The sequence below is a fragment of the Rhipicephalus microplus genome, chromosome 9 (genome assembly GCF_043290135.1).
Source record: "Rhipicephalus microplus isolate Deutch F79 chromosome 9, USDA_Rmic, whole genome shotgun sequence".
Lineage (NCBI taxonomy): Eukaryota > Metazoa > Arthropoda > Arachnida > Ixodida > Ixodidae > Rhipicephalus > Rhipicephalus microplus.
The window spans coordinates 59,079,533-59,106,793 of record NC_134708.1 but is presented as its reverse complement, the minus strand read 5'-3'; the positions used below and the strand labels follow the sequence as shown (position 1 = coordinate 59,106,793).

At 44.0% G+C, this 27,261-nt stretch overlaps 3 protein-coding genes across 4 annotated transcripts in view; 1 reads left to right on the top strand and 2 right to left on the bottom strand.

The window, feature by feature from the left end:
- Sec71 (ADP ribosylation factor guanine nucleotide exchange factor Sec71) overlaps nucleotides 1–7,996 on the bottom strand; it is a 66,902-nt gene extending 58,906 nt beyond the window's left edge. For both annotated transcript variants that reach the window (XM_037415253.2, XM_037415254.2), the window contains exons 1-4: nucleotides 7,732–7,996; nucleotides 4,463–4,499; nucleotides 2,661–2,904; nucleotides 285–679 (exon numbers count right to left, since the gene is read on the bottom strand). In XM_037415253.2, coding sequence (XP_037271150.1) covers nucleotides 285–679; nucleotides 2,661–2,904; nucleotides 4,463–4,499; nucleotides 7,732–7,855 — 800 coding nt within the window. In that variant the 5' untranslated portion in view covers nucleotides 7,856–7,996. The remainder of the gene's footprint in view (nucleotides 1–284; nucleotides 680–2,660; nucleotides 2,905–4,462; nucleotides 4,500–7,731) is intronic.
- Nucleotides 7,997–8,702: 706 nt separating this feature from the next.
- On the bottom strand, nucleotides 8,703–14,833 carry LOC119163292 (cytochrome c oxidase subunit 5B, mitochondrial). Its single transcript, XM_037415255.2, has 4 exons — nucleotides 14,675–14,833; nucleotides 13,898–13,971; nucleotides 10,060–10,159; nucleotides 8,703–8,985 (listed from the first exon to the last, which is right to left on the bottom strand). Exons 1-4 carry the CDS (start codon nucleotides 14,769–14,771, stop codon nucleotides 8,879–8,881), a joined length of 378 nt encoding a protein of 125 aa, XP_037271152.1. The 5' UTR covers nucleotides 14,772–14,833; the 3' UTR covers nucleotides 8,703–8,878.
- A 130-nt stretch (nucleotides 14,834–14,963) lies between these two features.
- On the top strand, nucleotides 14,964–21,150 carry CSN5 (COP9 signalosome subunit 5). The gene is made up of 6 exons (XM_037415257.2): nucleotides 14,964–15,228; nucleotides 16,142–16,250; nucleotides 16,957–17,211; nucleotides 18,103–18,168; nucleotides 18,692–18,889; nucleotides 20,715–21,150. The coding sequence occupies exons 1-6, from the start codon at nucleotides 15,095–15,097 to the stop codon at nucleotides 20,961–20,963; spliced, it is 1,011 nt and encodes a 336-aa protein (XP_037271154.1). The 5' UTR covers nucleotides 14,964–15,094; the 3' UTR covers nucleotides 20,964–21,150.
- The last annotated feature ends 6,111 nt before the right edge of the window (nucleotides 21,151–27,261 follow it).

The following is a 27,261-nucleotide window of genomic DNA, read 5'->3' as shown; positions in this document are numbered from 1 at the left end:
ATTATATCTCTCCAAAGATTCTGTAATACTTTATAATAGTAGCACAGCTAATGGACCATATTTGTATCACATTTTACCACTTCACTGTCATTAATCAATCGAGCTATATAATATAGTCAATCTAACTCTTTAATAACGTTACGAGCCAAGTACTCCATACCTAGCGCATTAACGAGTATTCCAGTTGGTGCCTTCCCAAGTCTGAGAGCAGTGACTTTCGGTTTAAATCTAAGCAATTCTTATCAAATAAAAACTGAATTCACTCCTTCGAAGGACTTCCGCACCTGGAGTTCTCCGCCTGGTCTTTGACATCTTGGGGCAGACCGATCTTGTCCGAACGCCGCGAATCAGTGTCTGCGATGCCAAGCTCCGTCTGAGATGTGATGCTGGCCGGCAGCGTCGTCGTGATTGGCATGCCGCCGGAGCCCACCACAGGGACGGTGCCGCCGTTGGCAGCGGAGCATGCCTCCATGCGCGCGAAGATGACGTTGAGCATCTGAGTGAGCGTGGCGATGGCAGTGGTCTGATTGACGAGGTTGCGAGAGGCGAGGTAGATGTTGTAGCAGGTGCGCACGGGCTGTAGCACGCTGCCCTCGTGCACCTCGCACCACTGGCTGGTGACGACCGTGAGCAGGGCCTTGATTATCTGCAGCTGCACGCCGTCGTCGGTCGTTGGGCCCTGCAGTGGCGACAAATTTTTAAAAAAGATCTGTTTGGCAGGCTCAGTGAAGAGTTGGCTACTGCTGCTAATTCGACTCTGGCCTGAACAGCTGTTGGCTGTTCTCGCATGTTCCTTGCCATTTGTTGTGATCTAAGTGTTTCTTGGTTCAAAAACCACCCTTCAGAAAAAGCTTACATTTTTTTCGCCCTTTAACACTGAAATACTTACCATGTATAATTTTCTTGCTTTTGGTCTTTTAATTGTGTTGTTTGCTTATTCATGAGTAGAACTCTTTTTTTCCTGCTTGTATTTGTTGTAATTTCTCTTACCGTTAATGTGTCCTCTTGCTTGTTTAAGAGAAATAATCATGCAACAACAAATTTAACTTGTGTTCACTTGACTGATGTTTAGTACTGAGAGAACTATTAACACATTTAATTGTTCTCATTCACGTTGAACTATTACTTATGTGCTCTTTTTCTTCAAGCTAGCAGTACCTGTAGAATAAATACGTTGGTTAGCTTTGTGTGCTGTTGTTAGCTACTGTCTGTGGTAGAGAAGCCAGTACAATATCAGGCCCTACAACATGTCTATATTTTTTTAAATTTTATTTTCTGCTTGCCATGTTATGTATCACGCAGGCCAGAGGGGTGTCCCAGGCGCCTGGCTCCCAAGCAGAGATTCGGAGGGAGGGAAGTGTTTCACCAAGGGTAAATGATGATAAATTGAAGTTCTCTGAGGCCTTGAGTGAAAGCCACCCTCCCGACCCCTCAAAAAATTTCCTGCCTGGCCCCATGTAACCAGAGGTCCTAGTCAAGCTGCCTATCATAGGTAATTTAGTGCGGTTTTTTCCAAATCTCGGCAAAACAAAATATGCTTGATTCTTAAATAGGAAATTTGGAAGACACAAGCCCCATTCCCAGCAAGTACCAGTTCAAAGGATGCAAAAGCCGCACAAAAAGTTTACATAAAATGATTTCCTCCAGATGGTGAAAGCTTCCATTTAGATGATGAAATATGACGAGCCCTACTATGGCACTATTTACAACTGTAAAAGGCATTAAGCCAGTATAAAAACATTCTTTTGGAACCCAAAACTGTTGTGAGCTTTAAGGTATGTGATAGCTTTCAATCTTGTTGCTATGTTTACTCTTTTTTTGTTGCATATGACAATACCGCACTAAAAGAAGCATATCCATGCAGGTAAGAGAAGTGATTGGCTGTGCCACATAAAAAAAAAAAAAAACGCTTTTCTTCTGAAGTACGGTCAGTGTGTAGTTTTCAGAGACGGGTTTTCATGTTCCTGCCATGAAGAATTTGCCCTTCGAACACATCAATTAATCAATGCGACCACTCCGAAGAATCTGCAAAAAGTTCTAGCAACATCCTGCTGCTCTCATAATTACAAGGCGTCCCCGATGCTTTAGGGGGCACAATTTCACTATTTCATTTAAGAAATTGTATTATGGAGAACCAACCAAAATTGATGCCAAGGAAAGTATGGGGGACGTTATTAGTAGCTGTCGTAATGTAAATGCGAACAAAGAAAAGGGCTAAACTGATGTGGCAATCTGGCCGAGTTGTTACGCTATCATGTTCGGGTAGACGTGCAGTGCGGCACAGAGAAAAGACTACAGAGAGTCCGTTTCTCGTCCTTTGTGCCACTCTACACATGTACCTAAAGATGAAAAAAAGCGGACAAAAAGATGGCTTGCCATAGGCAGGAGCCGAACTTGCAGCCTTCGAATAACGCAGCTTCAGCCCGTGCCAATGGCAGGTTCTTTTTTCGTTCACTTTTCTTTTTTCACATGTACGTTAAAATAACCACTAATAACATCTCCTATACTTTCCTTGGCAATCAAAAGTATTGTGTCTAACAAAGAAAGATAAGCCCTCAAATTTCCATTCCTTTCCTTCATCTCTGAAACTAACCACTCTGGACACCGCAAGTGTCCTCCGGTAATGAACAGAAGCGTGCAGCCGCACTGGCAAAACGCACCTGGAAACACCCGCAGATGGTCTCAACGATGCGATCGATGAGCAACTTCTGGGGCTCCATGGGGTCCGGCAGGTTTCCCGTGAGGTGCCCGTAGGCGATGAGCTTCTGGATGCAGTCCAACGCTGTCATGACGATGCGCGGAGACTTGGACTGGCAGGCCAGTTCGAAAGGCAGCAGATATTTCTCCGCCTCAAGGCCCGCCTGGCCCTTGGGCAGCGGAAGCGCCGACGACGTTTCCTGATCACTGAGCATTTTGGGAAGAAAAGCGTTCCATTTTGGCTTACAATTCGTTTACAAGAATCAACATCTCGAATGCTAGAGTGAAACAACGACATAATTAAAGAGAAAAGACTAAAGGTACCAGCAAAAACAGCCGTTGTGTTCAACTGATAAGTTCAAAAACAGTTAACATAGTGCAAAACCTAAGCGAAAAGGGTCAGGCACATCAAAGTGGCAGGTTTGCTAAAAAAAATCGCATTTATTGAGCAAACATCTTTAATGATTCTTCACAGAGTATGCAAATTTGGCAATTGATGCACTAAATGCGGCAAAAATGTCTAAGCAAGTTTTTCACACTTAGCCAACACAGACCCCGGGCCTTGATTCACCAATTTGTCCTAGGGAAACCACAAAACTTGGCTTCCCCAAGTTGTGAATGGAATAAGTGCACTATTTCCTTTAAAGCTTCAAATTATCGTGGTTAGACCACATTGCCTCACATATTTTTTTATAATTAAACATGCAGATAAAATTTTACGACTCGAGGACACAATTGTGAAAAATTCTGCAGTGGGCTAGTCATACTCAGTGCCAAGTTTTTTTCGCTTTGAAAGCTTGTCCCTCTAGTGTTTTTCACAATAGTTTTAGTATTTAGGATATGGTCTGCTGGTGTATTGGTGATAAAACGAGCAAGAAATATGTAAATAAGTCCAGAGGTCCCATTTCTGTCCATAAGATAGGATCTACAGAACTGATAAGGATGTAACCATGACATTGTATTAACCATGTAACAACCATGCATTCTATAAAATGTACAGTAAGTTCCCTGAATTGTTATTAACTGGTCATACAGAAATGTGCACAGCATCATGCACTGTGTTTTGTACTGGGCATGTTTTTGAATGCTGAACTTTTATCTATTATTGTTATGAAGTCAACCAGGATTTCTGCATTCCAGCCTGCTCTGCTCCCTGATAAGCTTTTTCAAGTTCTGTGTTCTCCGTTATCAGTTTATCGCTGACCACTGTGTTGACTGATATCAACATTCTTAAGTGTCAACATTCTTAAATGTTTTGTAGAATTCATTAAACTGTTCTATAACTTTTTTCCTCCTATGCCAGAAATATAATTTTAAAAAATGGTTCCTGGTACAAAGTTGCCAGCATCATATATGCAATGATCTGTGCTCAATTCTTTGCTGAATAAGGTTAACAGGGCCAATTAGAACACAGCAAATTACTTCAGTGACCAAAGCACTGTACAAAAAAACATTAAGCATTACAATAACATGACGGCAACCGTCAGATTGCACGCAGTAACATTCTAAATAAAAAACAAGCCCACATAACGATTATAGCAGATTCAAGATATTTACAGCTTCTTCCGACCACCATATTCTATACATAGACTGCTGTGTTTTATATATAATTACACTTAATTAATGCAGTTGGTATTTAAGTTCTTCAGATTGGCTGAACATAGGCCAAGACATGCACTAATAATTGGGACGCTACAAAAAGTGTTAAAATTGTAAAGATGGCTTCTAAACATGCAAATTTAAGCATGAACATTAAGTAGCATACCTTGGTGCTTGGTTCTTGATTTCATTTTTGATTTCCTCTGCAAAATAGTATAATAGCAAGCATTAATAGAATAGAATTGAACAGCACTTGAGACAATGTTGGGCCAACATACACTGCACTGATTGTTTGCTTTAGACATTACGCACTTGCCATCACACACATCTCACAAAGGTTAAATACAAGAACTTCAATAGTCTGCATCGGAAAGCACTGCTGGTCAGGTCTAATTAATCACTTGAAGTAAACAAATATTCATTACTTTAGAAGCCTTACGGTCGCACATCGGTCACCGTCGCCACTCCCATAGCCTTCATAAAAAATATGGGAGAATAGAAAAATTGTTCTTCTCTGTAACAAAAGTAAAAACTTTGATGAGCCTTTCTGCATATTACGAACAATGTTGGAACTCAATGACTGCACAAAGAAACTTTTTTTAGCCTATATCTTTTCAACAAAGATTTTCAACAATCAAGAAACCAATGAAAGAGGATGCAGGTTTTCTGCTTTTTAAGAACAATGTTGGAACTCACTGAATGCAGAAAGAAACTTTTTTAGCCTATATCTTTTCAACAAACATTTTCAACAATCAAGAAACCAAAGAAAGTAGATGCCGAACCAGAAAACCTAGTCCATGGATAACTCAGCATAAAACTTGTTCAATCCACACGTTAGAACTCTAAACGAGACTAACTGACGCTTTACGCATTGCTTGGAGATGCTTTCACCATCGTCCAAGCAGGATGTTACAGTATTGTCACAAGTTATAAGCAATGTAGCAATTTCCCATAAGCTGTAAACATAAACATCAATTCCCCCTGCTCAAGTTGTCCAATAGATGCAGTTTATCTATTTATGAAATCCTGTTTTTTATGTATAGCTATACATATGCAAAATTCATGTCCATTTTTTATTTTGAAATCTTAGTGATTTTCAGCATTCTTTGCAAGAACAACAATGCTCTAAATAGAAACTTTACATCGACATTATTAGTCAGTTTCTTGCTTGTCCCCCCCATGGTAGGTTAACAAGTACATTTGTTGGTTTAACATTAACTCGATTAGACAAATAAAACTTGGCCCTTTGCTAATGATTTCTCTAAACGTTAAAAGCAAATAATGATGGACTGTTTATGAATGTGTCAGAGATTTTCAATACCCCAGCACAATGAACTGAATTCGCTTTAAGCATATTCTAGTGAGGCATTATCATTATGAAATAATCTATTGATTGAGAAGAAGCATATTAAAGACTTTTCACATAAACAGGATAGAATAATAAATTTAACGCATGTGTACAACTTATCAAAATATTGAGAAGTTGTCTTTTTGACATGGCTGTCATTGGCAGCCACATCAAATGGTCTGTTAAATGTGGTAATAGCCTCTGCCACAGTGTGAATGTTTTGACACTATTGAGAACAGCTGCCAAAAAACAATTTTGTATGAATATGTATGCAAAGTGCCTAGAAGGGCTAAGGTTGCATGTGTTCTGTGCTAAACTTTCTATACATAAGACCTTATGTAGGTATGCAATATTACAACAGTAAAAAAGAGAAGACACAAGCTAATTTTTATGACATCAGCCATGTCATGATCAGTTGCTGCAACACACCTTGCAGGTGGAAACACTTGTTTTTAAACGAGTGAACGATGAAATGGAAATTGCTACAAAAACATACGTCGAATGTCGAACATACTGTTACGCACAAGGAGGACCAGGACGTATGCGTCCTGGCGTAACAATATGTCAAACTTCACGTTGAATAACAATGTCAGAGCAACGGAAACACTAGATAGTAGAAACAATTGGTATTTTAATTAAGCAAGTGCTTCCTCTCTCGTAAACATCACAACTTGTTTAATGTGTTATTGACATATTTTTTTCTGCTGTAATGAACAGAAAGCAATGTCCAAAGTTTGCAAGTTTAACTTTTTGTTGAAATCAATAAAAGATTAACCTAACTAACACCGCTACGAGTAATAAAATGAGGACTGATTTTCAAATAGAGGCTACAAAAATATTTCTTCCAACAACTTTTCCTTTTTCTTTTTTTTTTAGTATGCATGATGACAAGTGGTTTTCACGGTCACGTACAAATATTTCATTGCAGGTGAAGCAAACTGAAACTACTAATTATGATCAAGACTTCATTCAACAGCGCACGAAGGTAGCGTTCACATCGAAGTAGTTCGGCCAGAGCACTGTTGTGTTTTATTATCATATCTTTTGTTCTTTTTTTGCACGCATAGCACAGAGTATTACGCAACATGCCTGCACAAAAACAAGCGCAGCGCGATTGTGCAATCCGGTACAGGCTTTGCAGAGCCTCGCGATTATCAAACCTCAAGCGCTGCGGCATCTTAAGTCAGCTGAGACTCTTTTATCAAACGCGAGGCACTCTAGCAGAGAAAAACAAAAACCGAATTTTACCCACGCCACGCAGAGAAAAGCGCAGAGCGAAACGCAAAAGAACAGGCAAAGTCGCGGCTTGTTTGCAGAGGGCATTTGGGACCAACCTGCGGTCACGAGCTTGTGACACTGACAACACAGCTGGAGCGGAGCTAAACCGAGAGCTCTCGATAACAAAAACGCTGGTAGAGATCGAGCTAAACGGTGTGGGTACGGGCGAATCGAAACAAAAACAAAAAGCTGTCAAGGTTGAAGCGAAGACGCGGAAAAGCCACCACGTGTGCATTCGAAAGCGCCGACGACCGTCGCGTAATAGCCGGAAAAGTAACAGGCAATGTATGGGCGAGCAACTTTTGAGTGAGCGGGCTAGGTCCGGGGCACGGCAGTCACTTGCGGCGACAACGCGAGGACCTTGCACGAGAAACGAAAAATAAGAACAAACTAAACGTCAATAGGGAGAGACACGGCTCCAGATGGTCCCGGCGGCGTCGACAAAAAGTAATAAGCGAAAATAAAACGGGGCACGGTCGCTCCGTTCTGCGGCGTATGTCGAGATCGCTGGCGTGCGCGTTTAATCGAGCCGCATAAATGCACAGTTTAAACGACGAACGCCTTCGGATAGTCACTCTGATTTAGCTTAAGACCCTGAAAATAAACACATCCGTGCCGAAGGATCGCGTAACCGCTACGAGATTGGAACACCTGCTCGCCGTTCCGATTTTCTCCACTGGAGCGATTCAAAACCCAGACTTGCCAAGGCTAGCGTACGGTAGGCGAATGTCGTTTGGGTGTAAGCCGACGTCGAAACGGGAAAGACTGAAACGCGGGACGACGTAGAGGGTTGAAAATAAGAGACTTACCGAGAGCGAGCTCGCAGGCTTTCCTTAGTTGCGAATGATATGATCGCTTGATTTCCCGATCGTTCAGTATCTTCTCCAGAGCACGAGTGATGAACATTTCGCCCGTGTTCGAACCTGTGCGCATTCTCTCGCGTTACCTGATTGACATCGTTCGCACAGTGACAACGCTAGAATCGCCGCCCCGCTGCAGTAGACGACGAGGAGATTCCGAAATAGTTGGCCTAGCACACACACTCGGCCAAACACCACTCGCACGACGCCATGCTGAAACCGAAAGGTGACGTCAAAGTCGGCCGCCGATGCGCCAGACGAAGTTTAGTATGCGCCATTACCATCACCACGTAAATTCGAGACACGTCAGATGAATAATTTGCAGTTCAACACGAACGTTATCTTGTCGATGATCTACATCTCGCTGCAACGTAAGCTGCTGTACGTGTGTTGCTCGCGTTAGTGCAATCTGGTGCTGTACTCATTTGTTGTTGGACGAACAGAAACCTTATATATCCTTACGTGACATAATTAGGCACCTCAGTATTTTACTAAGTAAGTTAGGTGTCTGAGCTGACTGATAACGCATTAGCCATGAATCGCATTTGCGCTAACGAAAAGCACTGACGAGTTTGGTGATGATGATAGCCAGCACCACAGGGAAACTTTCATTATGGCGCCGATTTCAAACTACTACTGTAGGGAAGTGTGCCTCAAATATTACGAAATTTTCCATAAGGGGTTCTTGGGTTAAGAAACCCTAACTGCTCAGCGTATAAAAGGACCCAAGCCAGTTTATAAAAGAACACATGCCAGGTCGGGCCTTTTGAATAGGCAAAGGCTCTTTGGATACCCCAATATTCAATATATGAGGCATAGTTCACCGAAAGTTCTAAGTAAAATGGTAGTTTCTTCATGTGCCAGTTGGCACAATGAAGTTTCATTTTATAAACATATACAGAAGAATCGACACTGTGATAACAGATGAAACTTCTGGCCTTTTTTTTTTATTTCTTGCCAAGGGGAAACAAAACGGACATTTGTGCAGTATTTGCAAGCTGCGCTGCCATGTACTCCTATATTGCGTTGTGTTTCTGCCTTTAAAGAAAAAAAAAATGTGATGTCTATAACTGGACTAGGCCCGGCATAGCACTCGCTACAACGGTTTCGCGTCCACAATCTTGAACCAGTATCCACACTCGCAACGCTTTGGGTCCCCTCGGTGAAGCCACATCCAGTTGATGTGGGTCTGATCTTCTTCACCTGGAAAGATGAAGCCATATGTGCAGCTTGTTAGAACAGTAGTGTTTAGCAAATAAACAAACCAAATATGGATCTGCACATAGGTATGCTGAGCACATAAAGATGTGTTTTAGCACATTCAAAACGGACCATTGAAGACCACCACATTACAAATGTTGCCCAATAGATTTCTTTGGCTTATCCCATGTTTTCTTGTGCTATATTTTTTTATATTATTAACAAAGTTCAAATCAACAGCACCTCATTTGAATGCATGTTTGCTACAATAGAATCTTGTAAAATAGAACTTCATGGGACCGGGAACATATGTTAAATTTAACATGATTTGATTGATATGTGGGGTTTGACGTCCCAAAACCATCATATGATTATGAGAGACACCGTAGTGGAGGACTCCGGAAATTTCAACCACCTGGGGTTCTTTAACATGCACCCAAATCTGAGCACACGGGCCTACAACATTTCCGCCTCCATCGGAAATGCAGCCGCCGCAGCCGGGATTCGATCCCGCGACGTGCAGGTCGGCAGCCGAGTACCTTAGCCACTAGACCACCGCGGCGGGGCATGTTAAATTTAACAAGAGCTCACAAAAAAAAAAAAGATGTATATGCGTGCAGCAAGCCAATATAGAACTATCTCGAAGGTAATGCTTCCATTTAAATAACTTCTATTCACAGAGGTTCTGTTTTATTATGAACAAATGACACAAAAATCAAGGTTGTTAATAGGATGACATCCTAGAAAAAGTCTTGCACCTATTATGATGATTACAAAGCAGAAAGTGCCACATATGTTATTGACTTCACAAAGAAAGAGTTAAAAATGACAAGCCACGAAATCACCATTAGGGGGTACCTCTCATAGCATGCGGTTTTTATCTACCCAGCCAGACTGCTTTTTGTCGAAATCTTTACATTAAAAAGAAAACGAATTGCACCACCTAAAATTCCTCTTCACGAGAGCTGCCTTCATATTTTCTTCCCCAGCAACCCACCATCCAATCCAGCTTCCCTACACAAGTTTCACAACAGCACAGTGTCGAACCAATCGGAGCCTGCACTCAAGCATACTCACAAATGCAACCAATCATTCGTTTCTCTAGGTGAGATGGGATCAGGTTCGGATTGTCCTTGGTGCCTGGGCCCCTCTTGAAGACCTTCATGTCAAATGGATCCTGAAAAAAAAAATACAAGGTCAAAGGCATGTAGCTTGCGCATTTCGTATGCAAAAAACTTATCCCAGTCAAAGCATGCCATCGAACAAAAAGTCATGTGCATTACCAGAAACCTTTAGATCTCTTATTAGGTGAACCAACCGATGAATTCCTGCTAGTTATGAAGCAATTTCTGACTTGGTTCTTTTTGGCTGTAGAAGAAAGCCTACCGGCAGTTAGACAGATTCACCAAAAACAAAAAAACAATTACATAATAGCTGAGGTTTTACATCCCAAAACCACAATGCAATTATGAAAAACGTCGTAGTTTTTGACCACCTGGGGTTTTCAATGCACACCTAAATCGAAAAGCAGACGCCGCCATCCACCGAAACGCAACCGCGGCACCCTGGACTAGATCCCTCCACTTTCAGTTAGAAATTGACTCAATTGTGAGAGTATTGTAGAACAGTATTCATATTCATGATAATAGCATCAAATATTTAACATTCAAGTCGTCAGAAAATTAGCAAGGCACAAGAAAAAAAATGACAAAAATATAAAAATCTTTTTTTTTAACACTCAAGCGAGTTCGACAACAGTACCATATTTACGAAATTCTAAGTCAATTCGAATGTAGGTCGACCACCCTTATATCACACCGCAAAAAGGGGGGGGGGGGGAGAGCATGAGCCCATTTCATAAAATATATATATATTTATAAGATGTCTCCAAAGATAATGAAGGTGTCTTCATGGTAGTGCTTGAAAGCTGTGCAGAAAAGCTAGCTTTGTGAGCATACACTGGGATCATTTTTATGAAGACAACCATAACTTGTTTTCGATCCTAGGTCAATCTATAATCGTGTAAATACGATAAAACAAAAATAAAGAAAATCACATGAAGAGTAGTAAAAGCTTGTGCTAACTCTGAAGTTTATCACAGGTCGCTAGCTATACAGGATATAAACTAAAAAAGAAAGAATATGTGTGTATTAAAGGGCCAGCAAGCAGGCTCAGACTTTTTTCTTACACCCCCCATACAAGCTTGGCAATTCGTAGATTAGACCGCAGCGACCATGTTTTCTGAATATTTCACCCCTGTGTGCCGCACAGAGCCTTTATTTCAAAAAACAATTCCCGTGCATCTTTCCTACGCCTGACCGACCCCCTTGCACGCGCAGTGACGTCAACGCGGCGACGTGTTGTAGCACGCAGCTCGCCGATTGGAGCAGGTGTGAAAAAACAGTAGTGAAGTCAACATCAGTTTCTGTCCCTACCCACACCTACGAAACTGCCCTTGTTTCTGGCACTACGGTGAAAGAACCAGCCTCACAGTTGTCCCGTGCACGTGTACGCTCCTCGCTAAACTACAGCGCCTGTGTGCACGTACGAACGTAATTCGCCCTTGACATGAGCAACACGGGTAAACAGTGTTGCTCTGTCGTTGGCTGCAAATGGAGCGACTGCACAGCGGAGAAGCATCGGCACCGTGTGCCTCACTATGGGGCCCTGCGTGCTGCATGGCTGAAGCGAATCGGCCATTAAGCGACGTACGTCAGGGACCTGATCGTTTGTGGTCGACACTTCGCACCTGACGCTTACACGGTTGACCAGCAGTTGATGTGGCAAACGGTAAACAAACAACCATGCTTCGCAGCAAGCGGAAGTGCGTTGCGACTGATCGAGTACGCCGATGACGTCAATCGCTGACGTGGTGTCATGCTGCCGAATTGTGCGAGGCAGCGTGAAAATTTGCAATCAGCTAAGACCACTGTTCCAACTTCTGTACTTTCCTTAATATAGCACCTATTCGCAAAATTCTCGTGGCAGCATGTTTGCGAAGAAAAACTGCACATATATCTCTTTTTAAAAATCTTTGGATCTCAGGGCTGTTTACTGGCCCTTTAACAGCACACGACAACGAAGGTGTTGACAAAACTTTCAGGAGGAGCTCATGTCTTATACTAAAGACTGATGGAAGGATTGAATTTGTGCTGTGTGTTTCTTGTACTGCTGCACACACTACCACTGTGCACACAAAACAAGTCCAATTATCAGAATTAGAAGTCACATGTCTCCTGCAAAGCTCATCACCACTGCTAATTTACGAATGGCGTTTCCCAGGAGTGGTAGGAATGGGTGAAGTGATGACACAGTGGCAGTCTTGCCCAAAGCAAATGCACTTGGCTGCATTTTTTACACGTCCTTTCAAATTGTAATAGCCCATCACTTACTGTGTTTATTGTGTAGCACAAGATACCCTACGTTTTGATGATGACTACATTTGTAGCTCTTGCATCTGTCAAATTGCTCATTCGTTTTTTTTCTTTTGCGGCATTCCTGTACCTCTGTTTCTCCGAGTTGTGCATTTTAATTTCTTTTTCTGTCCGTCGCGAAACAATAGTGCACTCTTGGTAACGATTTGAGCTGCTCGTGACGCTTTCGGAAATGAAAGAAATTGCGATCTTAAGCCTACGCAATAGTTATTGTGCGTGAAGACATTCGTAATTGGGGTGTGTGCTGAAGCCGACATTTCGACACTTGCTTTTCAAGGCCGATCTGAAACAAAAGACAAGTCTGCTTGTCCAAACGTCGGCTCCAGCACTTGCCCTCTGTTTACGAATTTCTCATTGCAAACTTCCATCTTCCCTGACATGAATTTCTATTGTGCAATAGTAATTTGTAGCGTTCTATGCGCCAAATCCAGAATTTAATTATGAGGCACGCTGTGGTAGAACGCTCAGGAAATTTCAAAAGTTAGCATTTATTAACGTGCACTGGCTATGCACAGTACACGGAGCATGAGAATTTTGCCTCCACTGAAATGAGTACGCCACAAATGGGATTAAGCCAACGACCTGCAGCAATAGATAGAATTGCGACCCTTTTAGCCAGGTTCTGCACTACAAGGGTACTGGGGACATCTTGGCAAAACGACATCGCCATTCTTTCTCAAAGGGACCCTGCAATGCATTTCGAGCATGGTCAGAAAGCACTGCCCATCAGTAGTCGAGGCTTCCGAGATTCACACAAATCAAAATTTAGTGTGGCACGTGGCCTAGAATTTACCGTCAATTCTCAAAGTCGGCTCCAAATCACTCCCTTTTCTCTCCAGAAAGGACGCCATATACCCGACTTACTGTGCCACATACCCCAAGTCTATGGCCCTGGCTGATGTAAGCATCGTGAGCTGCGTAATTACTGTGGCCGCCACGTGCTCACGCGCACGTTCGCTATCCCACTGGAAGCAAGTCGTGTGTTCGAATAAAAATAAGAAGTGCTTAGGTAATGATGCACACTGACAAAGAGATTCATCATCTTTCCCCCTTGACATGCCCCTCACTGCATAGTTTTGAACGTGCTCGCCTGCACGAAAGGAAAACGCTCGAAGCGTGCCAAGATTACCTGAAACTCTGCTCATACTTGGATTCTAAAAATATTTGCAGCATGTGATTAGTGGTGCGTTACTCTTTCGCGAGCTTCATCAGTGGTTTCAGCAGATTGCCGTCCATGCAAACGGAGGGACGGCAATCATTTAATGGTAGATTAATACTGAATGGTATATATCAATGTCATTCTTTACATTAAACAGCCCCAAAGTAATCCGTCATCAATGAATGGCATTTAATCGAAAACGTGCGTGCCATCACTACCTCACATGCGGGCCTTTTCTGAGCGATAAATCCGACATTTCAAGCGAACCACACACATGAAGAGAGAAAGAAAAAAAAAAGATTAATGAACCACACAAACATACATCGTTTCCTGCTGCCATTGCTAGGAGTTCCTGCCTTTCACGCCCTGTGGCATGCTCCATCGAGGTGTACAAACCTGCGAGAGAAGCAAACACAGAAAAAGAACACTTTAAAGGGTTGCGAATTTCGCTAGCGTTTGTTCACGTTTCCGATTAACAACCTGCTCCTATTTCACCAAGCACTTCCCGCTCCTTCCCATTAAACAAACTGCTAAAATTCGCGAGTCCCGAAGTTACAAGTGCTCGTTACCTGCACTGTCATTTTAGCCCTTTGTGTATCGAAAGAGTTATGTAGTTTCGTAACTAGTAATACCTAAACTGTTATCACACGGACTGTAGTTAACTTGGCCGCCAGTCAGTTCAGAGAGGCATGTGCATGTGACGGCCAATTTGAAAGGCTTAGCCAACAGTGACGACATGCGAAGGCAATAGACAGCATTTGCAGACACGTCGATTTATTGAACAGTTTCGATGCGTTCCGAAAGAGCCGGCAATGTGTTTAGGCGATGGTTTCTGAGCCGGCGTGTTTAGCTGCGATCACGAGATCCGCCCCAGCAAAGCATTGACGCGTGAGCTCCAAACGCGAGCTCTCGATTACCTGTTTTGATGCAGCGTTAAAAAACCCGGCTCCAGGAATCTCGCACAATCGAACTTTCGGTTATAAGCTACAGTTTACGGTGCGTGTGGCAAGGCTTAGTCCGCGCGTCCGATGGACGGTACGAATGGTCAAGTTAGAAACCAAGGTGCGATCGAATGGGGGCCAACAGAGAGGCGGCTTACGTGGCTTTTCCTCGGACTTGAACCGCACTGCGTTGATGCAGACGGTTTGCCGTGCACATCGTAGCAGTGACCTTCCAACAACAACCGCTGCAGCCATCCTTGCCTTCGTACCTTCGTGAAGTTCACCGTGTGCGATGCTTGAAGGAGAACGCAGGACCGCAGTAAATGTAAAAAAATAACTGAATGATTACCTATTTAACACTTACATAAAATATTATTTGGTTTTTTTTCAACAAGTTTTAAAGCACATTTTGGTTTTAAATGTATAGTGTTACAAAATACACTGCGGTTCTGCACTTTTGTGAATGGCGGCCGCCACTTGATTGTTGATTGACTGTACACTGTAATTGAGTGATAGTTGTTAACCGAACGAGAAAAGTCGATCGTTCTCGTGGCACTTGGGAGACGTAAACGCGAATCATGGATAACAACATGGCGCAGAAGACCTGGGAGATGAGCAACAATGTCGAAACGGTTCAGAGCGTGGACGATTTGTACAAGTACAACAAGAAACAGCAGCAGGACATCCTCACAGCCAAGCCGTGGGAGAAAGAGTATGTTGAAATTTTTTTTTGTCATTGCTGTGCACTCGTTGCCACCGGTACACCGCGATACATCTCCTGCTGCTAAGTAGTATACGTTCTTGCGCATCTGTATAAATTATTATTGTCGCTGTTGGGCTTGCCTGTAAAAAAAGATTGTGAAAGTTTAGCTTCCGGCCGGACCCTTCACCCATTGAGCTCACACGGGTCAAAGAAACCGGCTGTGGCGTTGTTGCCGCGTTTCAGCTCAAAATTTGCAATGAGTAGATCGAGAAATGTTTATAAATGCGCACTCTGCCCAGCAGCCTTAAACACAGCATGCTCTCCTCTTGGAATTCGGCGTGTGCAGCCTAGTCTTGGGAGCCGAAAACAATCGAGCATGCAAAGGAAAATGAATATTAAAAGTTGTGTGTACAGCCGGGACAGTGGAAAGCAGGAGGTAGAAAAACGCAGCCGCAAGCTTTGAGCTGAACTTCATCTGTGACGTGGTGTTCAATATTTTTTATGTGTTTGCTTTCCTGTTCAGCCAAGTTGCATCTCCTTAAACATTTCTATTGTGGGAAATTTACATGAGAAATGAGATTCCATTTTCAGTCATATGTTCTTGGCTTCGTGTTTTTTCACCCAGAAGCATGTCAAGCAGCATCTATGTATAAAACTCCTTCTACTTCACAAGCGAAAATCAGCGGAAAGTGTATGCTCGTGTTTGTGAACGTTCTGATATTTGTCATCCTACCTGTGCATAAAACCTCCACACTTGTGGAATGCCATCTACTCGCTGATTGCAAACACTTGTTAGCTAGGTAATCACTCACATAAAATAAGCACTAGAATTTGTTTGTGTTGTCGTAATGCGATTGATTTTCACAGCCCTTTATTGCATGTAGTCAGCAGTAACCACAACACTGCCAATTGCACTTCGCAGCCCCCACTACTTCAAGGACATGAAGGTGTCTGCACTGGCACTGTTGAAGATGGTGATGCACGCACGTTCCGGTGGAACCCTGGAAGTCATGGGACTGCTTCTAGGAAAAGTGAGTGTTGTGAATGGGATGCACTTGTGGGGATGATGTAGCAGTTCTTTTCCTGTGCTGTTCATTATACTCCTTTGCCAGTATTACTGCCAGGATCAAATGGCAGTGACTGAGAAATGATAATACAGGAATCGAATTGAGTCGAGAAATCCACATTTTACTGTGCATTTTGTTTACTCGCAGTTCAGGGTGTTGTATTGATACCAGTCCATAGTGCAGATGCAAACATGAAAGTCACTTTCGACCCACTCTTTGTTGGCAAAGCAGGCAGAAGTTTCCTTGTGAAACTGTAGTCTATCATAGTCTATATTTGGAACAGTTCTGCATGATAACAGTTCTGCTTTAGTTCTGCATGATAAGGGCAGGTTGGGGCAGCAGTAACCCATCGTCTTATTGAACGACAACAAGTAGGACAACACATTTGTCCAGCTTGTTGTAGCATGGTTCAAATGAAAACAGTGTAATAGCTGCATATGCTAGTGCCCGTCTTTTGGGCATACTATCAATGTAAGAGCCAGGTCCACACTTTTCACCTCAAGAAAAGTAAACTGGGTATGTACACACTGTACTAAGAGGATGACTGCGGTTACGTGCCTCGGGCAAACTATCTCTCAGGAAATAAAGCTTTACGATCATAAAAATGGCCTGTAGACTGCGTGCGAGTGCTTCACACAACTTGCATCTAATTACCGTCTGCAACTTTTAGGTGGACGCCAACACGATGATAGTGATGGACTCGTTTGCCCTGCCGGTTGAAGGGACCGAGACGAGGGTGAATGCCCAGGCTCAGGCTTACGAGTACATGGCCGAATATACCGAGAATGCCAAGACGGTCGGCCGCCTGGAGAACGTCGTGGGCTGGTACCACTCGCACCCCGGCTATGGCTGTTGGCTGTCGGGCATTGACGTCAGCACGCAGATGCTCAACCAACAATTTCAGGAGCCCTTTGTTGCTATTGTGGTTAGTGCTTTCTCCTTTTTAGAACTGTTCTCGCGTGAACTGTCAGAGTGTGGTTTCCCAGAAACTGCTATCCAATCACCTCTAGGGTAACGTGGATTGTTCCGGCTGTCTTGTAGGGTCTATGGTCAATTGCAACTTGAGAATATATATAAGCTTTGGCCACAGGACTACGGTGAGTCTTTCACTGCTCTGTGCAGGAGAGTTGTGCTATATGGTTTCTGTTCCAGCCATAAGTGCAGTGCATGCTAGAAATTAAAACTTTGTCACCCCTTTTTCAAGTACAATAGATTTTCCCAAACAGTAACATTTGGAATTTGGCAGGAAGGCTAGTTTTTTGACTGAAAACCAGTGACATGAATATGGGTCTGTGTGGGAAAATCATCTACTTGAATTATGAAATACATGCTTGACATTGTGAAAATGAACATGTGCAATTGGATTGAACGTCTGTTAAAATTCTCTCATTGTGGCAGTGGCTCAGTGACAACTGTGTGCAGAGCTTACATTTATTTTTAGCTTGTAATCGACAGTATTGATAAAAAGTGACATTTCAAATGTTAATCAAAAAGTCTGCTTAAGCATTTCTATAACTAATGTCATTAAGACAACACGTTGGTCTATGATGCAGATTGAACTTGTGGTGGTGTCAAAAAAGCACTCTTGTTCGCAGTCAAGCCTGATCGTGACTTCATTTCTCCATCATGATTGGCTGCCTGGCACAATCTACAGAGGGCAGCCAATCATGCTTAAGATGGGTTGCCGTCGAGTTTTATGGTGATGCATGTTTTGTATGGGCAATATTAAACTGCGAAAATTATGTCTGTGTGCCGTTTACGGGCGGAACATGCTATTATGTGTTCTAACTACACTTGTGTCTGACTTATTCCGCAGATTGACCCTGTGAGGACCATCTCGGCCGGAAAAGTCAACTTGGGTGCTTTTAGGACTTATCCAAAGGTATTGAACGTTTCCTCCTTTTCTTCTTCTTTAGTGAGTGCATGTGTGTATGTCATGTAGGCACTAGGAAATACTTTAAAACTTACTGCATAATTGGTTACTCACTGTGCATAGTTGGCAACATAATTGTGAAAGAGAAGGGCTTTTTGGCTTCATTCAATATTAAATTGCTAAGTTCCTGCCACATGCATTGCAATAATAGTATTTAGTATGTGTGTTCACAGAAGCCTTTACTACGAATTGGCAATGTTATCTGACCATGATCATTCAGTGTTGTCAGGGGCTACTGGCAAAGTCAAGGAGCTGTGTGAGTGATTATTGACATCCAGATTGTTGGACAGTGACTAGCGTGCTTTTGGATGCAGTTGTCTTGCAGTAAGTTTTCCGTGACTATAACATACAGTCTTCAATTTTTTTAAGGAACAACTTGTACTGGAATTGTGTAAATACGGCACAATTTTTGTTGGCGTTCTTTCTTGCCTGCCCTCAAGACTGGACCCAATCTCTTATGTTCCTCGAACAGGGCTACAAGCCCCCGGACGAAGGTCCGGCAGAGTACCAGACCATTCCGCTGAACAAGATCGAAGACTTTGGAGTCCACTGCAAGCAGTACTACTCTCTCGAGGTGTCCTACTTCAAGTCCTTGCTCGACCGCAGGCTCCTAGACTCGCTCTGGAATAAGTACTGGGTCAACACGCTCAGTTCATCCAGTCTACTGACTGTAAGTTCACTGAACTTAATATTTATGTATACTTTCATTCATTTGAAGTGAGCAGGAGTGGAGTAAGAAATGGGGTCAACTCTGCCCATTGGGTTATCTGACCCAAGGATCTTTTTCCAAACTCACATGTCCCCCTAGCAATGGCTGGCTGAAGAGCCAGGTGAAAGAGGGCTCAATTTACTATCTTATGTTACCGCCATGTGTTTGAATGGTTACTGTGGCAGAAAGCAACATCGCTAAGAGCTTTCGAACTGTTTTAGGTCAGCAATTAGTGTGCAGGTTTCGTAATTTTTTCAAATGCATGCTTAGAGGCTTGAGACATCAAGTAAGTCGGCATTTTTTACTTTGTTACTGAAAGCACATCACCGGAACAGGCTTTTTGTTGTTAAACATATATTTTGCACCTACCACAGATTCATTTGTTCTCGGATGCAACGCATTAGTATAACATCATATGGGAAGCTTGATGTAAACTTCGCTAAAGTTTTTTTAGTGAGCTGGTGGGTTATGATTCGCAGTGAACAAATAACAGCGCGAGAAGACAGACCTGAGGGTGACACAACTATTACCATATTTACTCGCATAATCCTCGCACTTTTTTTGCCGGAAAACTGGTGCAAAGTTGAGGGGTGCGAGAATTACGCGGGGAAAACTTTCCACGAAAACGTACAGAGTGAAAAAGAAAACGAAGTGGCCGCAAATCGGGATTCTTACAGCAAGCTTTAAGAAGTACTAATTAGAACTTACCTCAACAATAAAAGCAGAGGTTCAACACAAGGCAAGATTTATTTGAGACACAAAAAGTGCAAGCAAATAGTCGAGAATCAGAATACCATACACAAAGCTTGTGGGTGTTGCGGGCGTAACGGTAGCGTTCGTCGTTCAACAGGATCACTCAAAAGGTAAGCGTTGGACGTCAGTATTGGGCTGATGGCTATTTAACAGAATCGTCCGCAGTTTCCTTCTGAAGAAATAAAGTTTACCATCAAACCCAGTTTTAGGCCCACGGCAGGCCCAACGTGTCTTCATGGCTTTCAGCTGCCGTCACTAGTAGCGAACACAAAACTTGTAGACTCCGAAGAGCCTACCGGTGGTTCTGTTGCCATCGTTTAGTGCATGATCTATCACTTGCAACTTGTAGCAGCCGTGTAGCTTCAGTATCACTCCATAACGTGCCATGATTACCGAGACAGCATACGAAACACGCCACAATGCGCACTGGCCACTTCAGCTTGGCTTGGATTGGATTGAATCTGCGTGCAATAGTACACTTAATGCTTTAGAAATGGCGCCAGATGGCACGCGCTATTATCATCAGTGGCTGGAACGAGCCGACGACATTATTGCGGCAGTTTTCGTGGGTGTGATAGTTACTCGAGGCAAAAAAAAAAAAAAATCGTATTTTTCTTGGGCGATGTGGGGGGTGCGAGAAATATGTGAGTGCGAGGATTACGTGAGTAAATACGGTATCTTAAATCAACACCGTTTGACTGCATAATGGCGCACACACAGACACTAGAACCGGAAATCGCGCAGACCAAGAGCGCCTTGGTCTGTGCGATTTCCTGTTCTAGTGTCCGTGTCTGTGATGAACTAATACCAACTAGCCCAATTATCGGTGCTACTGTAAGTCAACACGTTTGTATTGGCATCATGTCTTTGAGTTCTTATGCTGTTGTTCACTCGATATTAAATTTATTGCAAATTTTACATATCCATCGACAGTTCACCAGAGTTTGCATCGAAGAGGTGTTATGGAACGTTCTTACTATACTTTACTCAAGGTTATCGATATAGCTAAGCAAAGAGGATTTGTTTCTCGTAGAACGCCGACTACACGACGGGACAGGTGTTTGACTTGTCGGACAAGCTGGAGCAGTCCGAGTCGCAGCTCGGCCGGGGCGGCTTTGTCCTCGGCCTTGACCCGCACGAGAAGCGAACTGAGGACAAGCTTGCAAAGGCGACGCGAGACAGCTGCAAGACAACCATCGAGGTCATCCATGGCCTCATGTCTCAAGTGATCAAGGACAGGCTCTTCAACCAAGTGAACTGTACCCCTCCGGAGCAACAGTAAATGTTGGACCTGCACGGCGCTCTGTGACAAAAGTTGTGCTGGCAGCTCGCTTTTCAGGGGGCTAACTTGTTTCCAACTTCTCCAGTCCTGTGCAGTGTAGCTTCAGTAAATTCATGCAGTGGGCACACTCCGTACAGTGACTTGCATTACCTCGAAGATTGTTCAATAAATTGCTTTTGTCCCTACATGTGTTCATTTGATTGTTAATTATTTACTCGTATATCTTCAATGCTTGAAGGCACTGCAGAAATGAAATGTTTAACAATGTTGGATAGTAATCATCAGCCATGGTAGTGCACATCAAAACAAAAACTGCACTGAAGAAAGGGATAAACACAAGCATTGCACTTTCTTTTCTAATGTACCATATTCTATCGTGTACAGCCCAGCTAGAGTATCGCAGTTTAAAATGCGATTAGTTTTTGAGGAGGATTTGATGTCAGATTTTGAGAAATATATCGATATTAGTCTACACAATGACTAAAATCTAGACACATTTCTGTAATGGTGTTTTCCCTACATTTCAATTCATAATGACCACATAATTTGTCTCAAGAAAAAAGGAAAAGCTCTTCGCAATGAGGAGACAGTTTAACAAAACTTGAAGTTTGGCCAGATAATGCATAGCTAAGGGGAATTTTAAGCGAAAAAAACGACATTCACAAGAACAGGAGCCAGAACTGCCGAGGAAAGAGTTGTGAGCGGCAGTTAGCACGAGGGCCCGTTTGTCTCTGAGCAATGAGAGAGAAAGGATGTTTCATGTCCACCAAGGTAAAACCTGGGGAGTGGCCAAGTATGCAGTGTTTCCCACAGCAAAACCTTTACTCTTTACTGCTTTGCTTTTAGAACATTTTCTGTGGTTAAATTTAAACCTAGCTTCGCAAATGGAATATCTAGAAGTCGTTTCCTAATTAATGCATAGTTCCGACGTGAGCCAAAATAATGTTCAATAGTTTCTGATTCTTTGCAAAACGGACAAAGGGGAAAAGTGTCAGACCAGCTCTGTGTAAATAAAAATTTAATAGGGGGACACGGCACCGGAATCTCGAGATTATAATTTCAAGTTTTTTTGACTGACTCTACTGGGCTTTCCATAGAAATTCGAGGTGCTGATAATCTGTTCATTGTGTGATATTTTCTAAACTATCTGTAAAAATAGCGAATTTACTATATCTAACCCCTGATAAGTATTCTAACTCGGGAAGTACTGAAATTACTGGTCCATCAAGTGATGCTCGTGCCAAAGCATCTGCCAATTCATTTAATTGTAATCCGCAGTGACTTGGGCCCACACTAATTTGAGGTGCTTAAAATGGGGTGGTGCTAATGTGTGGAACGCTGCTAGGGCACGAGATTGTTCGGAGGTTGTCAGAGCTGCAAACACTGCAAGTGAGCCTGTTAGGATGATTGCACTGGTCTCGGTCGTAGGAAATTTTCGAAGAGCTAAACTAATAGCTACTAGCTCGGCTTCAAATGTAGGAGTGAAATCTAGAAGCCTTACTGAAAAAGACCAGCCGAGGAAATCAGACGCAATTCCTACGCCTGCCTTTTCATTGTTCACAGAAGCATCTGTAGCTATCACATTTTTTGTTTCTGCATGTACCAAGTAATCTTTTAATGTAGTGGTCAAAAATCTAAGAGATTGCAAATTGGCTTGTGGGGGGAAAATTTCATCGTACTCCGTTACACTCCAAAACTTCGTCGTCTCTCGTGCGATATGTTAGCGGCGACGCGATGCAGGCGAAGTCTGTGATAAACCGACGATAATAGGCACAAAGGCCCACGAAGTGTCTGACAGCATTTTTATCAGAAGGTATGGAGAAGTGTGTGACGGAGGCATTTTTTTCAGGGTCAGGCAGAACGCCTGCTTAGCTGACGACGTGACAAAGGAACTAAAGTTTGTGAAAACTTTACACACCTCCTCAAATACATCTCTGTGGCAATGTCCCAAAACGGAAGCACGAAATTTAGAACAGTGTCTGGGGCTACACTTAAAACTTAGCTTCACAAAGGAATAGTTGGTACACAAAACACCTTCTTCGTCTTCCATATAACCACTAGCTCCCACTAGCGGGAGTCTGCAAAATACCTCCATCGTCATTCTCTTCTACGTATATTGGCCTCGAGGACACACCGTGGCACCGCCTACGTGATGACGTCACTCATAGGATGCCGGGAACGACTTTGATTGCTAGAACACCGCATTTCCTGCGCTTTTGCTGTAGACAACCACCGCGCGTGCTTCCCTTTGTTTTGAAGCTCAGTGCTTAAAGAAGCGGTACGTAGGACCTGATAATGCAGGCAAGCAAAGTTTAAACAACGAATCGGTGCCCCTGGTGGCACTCTCATGTCTAATTAGCATCGTAAAATCTCGACGAAGCACCGGTGCTGCCATGGGGGACGATGCAAGTGGTATCGCGAAAGCAAAGCTGCCGCATTCCTCAACTATGCTTCCTATTTCTGACGTCAACACGATCGCAGTGCCGACCTCTCTACTGGAGGCCTTCACGGCCAATTAGTGCTGCAACCTGCGGAGCCCCTTTATCCCTCTCTGGAAAAAAAAAATTCCCTAGATTTCTCTACATTTTTGTGTAGAGTGGTTTTCAGACAACTAATGTGTTTGTGCTGTGAAAAACAATTTCAAAGTTCACTTTTATGATATTTTCACGTGCCACAAAAGGTCTTCAACTAGGAAGAACTGAGCTGGCGGGGAGACGCACCGAAAACTGGCAAGATGGCTGCTTCAATAATCAACAACTAGCCAGAGCACGCGCTGCCCCAGAACATCGTCTTCCATTTTCGCGGGCAGCCATGGCTTACGCTCGCCGTAACTAGCGGCCAAGTGGCATTATTCCCCCCCTGAGAAAAAAAAAAGGCATTACTCTGATGCTCGGAAAGTACAAAGGCAAAGTCGGGGCGAACCAACAGAAAATACGCGCATACACAAAAACAGCGATATGGTTCATGCGCAGTCGCACTACCGCGTGAAGTACGGCTTCAGGCGCACTACGTGGACAATCTCCGAGGAGTGCCTTCGCCGTCGTGGCGAGAAGGCGCCATCAGGCACTACCTCGTAGTTCACATCGCTCACGCGTCGCAAGACTTTGTATGGTTCGAAGTAGCGACTGAGCAGTTTTTCTTATAATCCCTGGCATCGGACTCGAGTCCACACCCAAACTTGATCGCCTGGATGGTATTGAACTTGTCGATGGCGAGCGTTGTAGCAGCACGCGTCTGTACTCTGCTGGTGCGTACAATGTGCAGGCGTGCTAACTGGCGTGCTTCTTCGGCGTACTGGGTAAGCTGCACAGCATCAGTAGTGATCAAAGCATCGCATGGTCTGGACCTCACGTCCGTAGACAAGACGGAAAGGTGTGAATCGCGTAGTTTCCTGGACGGCAGTATTGTACGCGAATGTGACATACGGTAGCACCTGGTCCCAGGTCTTATGCTGGACATCTACGTACATAGATAACATGTCAGCGATGTTCTTGTTGAGTCATCCGTCAAGCCGTTGCTCTGCGGATAATATGCCGTGGTCTTGCGATGGTTCGTGTAGCTGAGCTTGAATACGTCATGAACGAGCTGGGCCGTGAATTATGTTCCTCTCTCTGTGGTTACGCACGACGGGGCGCCATGTCGAAGAACTATCTGGTCCATAAAGAATTGGGCGACGTCGGAAGCCGTAGCGCGTTGTAGTGCCTTTGTTTCGGCGTACTTGGTCAAATAGTCGGTGGCTACTACGATTCACTTGTTGTCGGCAGATGATAGTGGAAAGGGCCCCAGTAAATCAATTCCTATTTGATCAAATGGCGCTCTGGGTGGTTCTATTGATTGAAGAAGCCCCGCGGGCTTTAGTGGCGGGGATTTGCGGCGTTGGCATTACCGGCAGCTTTTCACGTATCGCCTAACTGATGTAGAAAGCTTAGGCCAGTAGTATGCTTGTCGAACTCGAGCGAGAGTTCGAGAGGAACCTAAGTGACCAGATGTGGGCTCATCGTGGCAGGCAAGAAGAATGTCGTCACGCATGTCAGTTGGCACAACTAGAAGATAGGTTCTCTCATTACCGTTGGAGTTTTTCTTATACAGGACCCCATCTCGCAGACAGAACGACGACAGACTTCGAGAAATACATCGAGGTATGGACGAGTTGCGTACTTCAAGGTTTTCGATAACTGCGCGAATTTCATCGTCCGCACGCTGTCACGTAATCAGATATGTTGTAGTAAGGGCCCCAAGGAAACCATCATCATCCTCGGTGTCGTGGCCACAAACTTGAACAGGTGCACGGGATAATGAATCAGCATCTTCGTGCTTGCGGCCCGATTTGTAAGCGATCGTGAAATCGCATTCCTGCAGACGAAGACTCCATCGTGCCAGTCACGTACACGGGTCCCGTAGGTTGGCTAACCAGTAAAACGAATGATGGTCGGTCACTACCTTGAAGTGGCTTCCGTAAAGGTAAGGCTTAAATTTCATCGTGGCCCATACAGCAGCGAGGCACTCTTTCTCTGACGTGGAGTAGTTGATCTCGGAAAGAGTGCGGCTAGCGTACGCTATCATTCGCTCTGTGCCCTCTTGTTGTAGTACGAGGACAGCACTAAGACCCACGTTGCTGGCGTCAGTATGAATTTCAGTATCAGCGTCTTCGTCAAAGTGAGCGAGGACCGGTAATGTCTGCAAACGCTCCCGTAGTTCAGAGAAAGCTGCGTCCTGTTCTTCCTCCCAGACGAATGGAACATCTTCACGAGTGAGTCGAGTGAGCGGTTCAGCAATCCTTGAAAAATTGGCTATAAAGCGGCGATAGTACGCGCAGAGACCTAGAAAGCGACACACTGCCTTCTTATCACGTGGAACAGGAAACGAGGCCACGGCGGTACTTTTGTCAGGGTCTGGTCGAATACCATCCGCACTGACAACATGGCCGAGAAACTTAAGTTCCTTGTAACCGAAGTGGCATTTTTCTGGCTTGAGTGTCAGGTTAGCAGAGCGGAGCGCTTCCAGCACATTCTGCAGACGCTTCAGGTGCTCCTCAAAGGTGGCAGAAAACACGACAAGATCATCGAGGTAAACTAAGCACGTGTGCCACTTTAGACCGGTAAGAACAGTGCCCATCATTCTTCGGAATGTCGCAGGTGCGGAACAGAGGCCGAAGGGAAGCACTTTGAATTCGTATAGGCCATCCGGTGTAACAAAGACGGTTTTTTCACGATCTCGTTCATCAACTTCGATCTGCCAGTAGCCACTTTTCAAGTCTATCGATGAAAAATACTTGGCCCGCCGCAGTCTGTCGAGGGAATCGTCGATGCAAGGCAGCGGATAGACTTCTTTTTTAGTCACGGTGTTAAGTTTCCTGTAGTCCACGCAGAAGCGCAGTGATCCATCTTTTAGGGACAAAACTCCTTATAGCGGCACCCGTTCGTCCCCCGTAGTATGTAACAAGTATAACATTTTGACCTCCAAGAAGGTGCCGGTGAGAGACTTCTTCTGTGCGTTGTGGAACAATAAAAAATAATGCTCAATGTACATGTCAATGGCTGCTAATGGGGAATGAGAGACAGGAGCATTCGGCTTTTAGTTAACGCGCAGGCTGCGATCACCATTAGCAGCCATTGGCATGTACATTGAGCACTATCTGACTGAAAACGTTTGCTACGTCATACTCGCTGGGCGTAACCTCCTTGGTTTTCGAAAGGTTTAGCGAGCGTTCGGCCGCAGTGCCATGAATACAGTGAACTAGTATATACCATGAACTCGAGGTGGTTAAAGGTGGGAAGTGGACCCGAAGCGGAAGCCGTAAGAAAGTGTGCGTGTGCCACCTCTCGTTTAGTCCTTGGAATGTCCGCTCGATGGCGGTGCTTCTATATGGGGAATATATGATGAAAAGATGCGAGATGGTGGTACTTGGAGTGTTGAATAGATGGACGAACATAGACAGATGCATGGATGGACGCAGGGGCGGCTGCATGGACGAATGCAGGGACGCACGCACGGACGGGCTGATGGACGCATGTACGGTCACACTGACGGACGCATGGACAGACGGAAGCAAGAACGAATGGACGGACGAATTCTTCGCCCCACTCTCCATCATTCACTCCGTGGATATGCTGCCATTTTTTTTCTTCACGAGCGCAACCGGAGATGACCAGGCACTTTTCGAAAGTTGGATAATGTCATGTTGCAACATCTCTTTGACTTGAGCATTTATAACGTCACGTTCCTTTGCCGAAACGCGGTAAGGGTGTGGTTTAATGGGCGAGGCGTCGTTATACGTAACTATTCGGTGTTTGGTGAT

Coding starts and splice junctions, on each gene's coding strand:
- CSN5 (XM_037415257.2), top strand. CDS start 15,095: ATGGATAACAACATGGCGCAGAAGACCTGGGAGATGAGCAACAATGTC. Junction 15,229..16,141: donor GCCAAGCCGTGGGAGAAAGA/GTATGTTGAAAT, acceptor TGCACTTCGCAG/CCCCCACTACTTCAAGGACA. Junction 16,251..16,956: donor TGGGACTGCTTCTAGGAAAA/GTGAGTGTTGTG, acceptor TGCAACTTTTAG/GTGGACGCCAACACGATGAT.
- LOC119163292 (XM_037415255.2), bottom strand. CDS start 14,771: ATGGCTGCAGCGGTTGTTGTTGGAAGGTCACTGCTACGATGTGCACGG. Junction 13,972..14,674: donor CAAGTCCGAGGAAAAGCCAC/GTAAGCCGCCTC, acceptor CTTCTCTCGCAG/GTTTGTACACCTCGATGGAG. Junction 10,160..13,897: donor CAATGGCAGCAGGAAACGAT/GTATGTTTGTGT, acceptor TTTTTTTTTCAG/GATCCATTTGACATGAAGGT.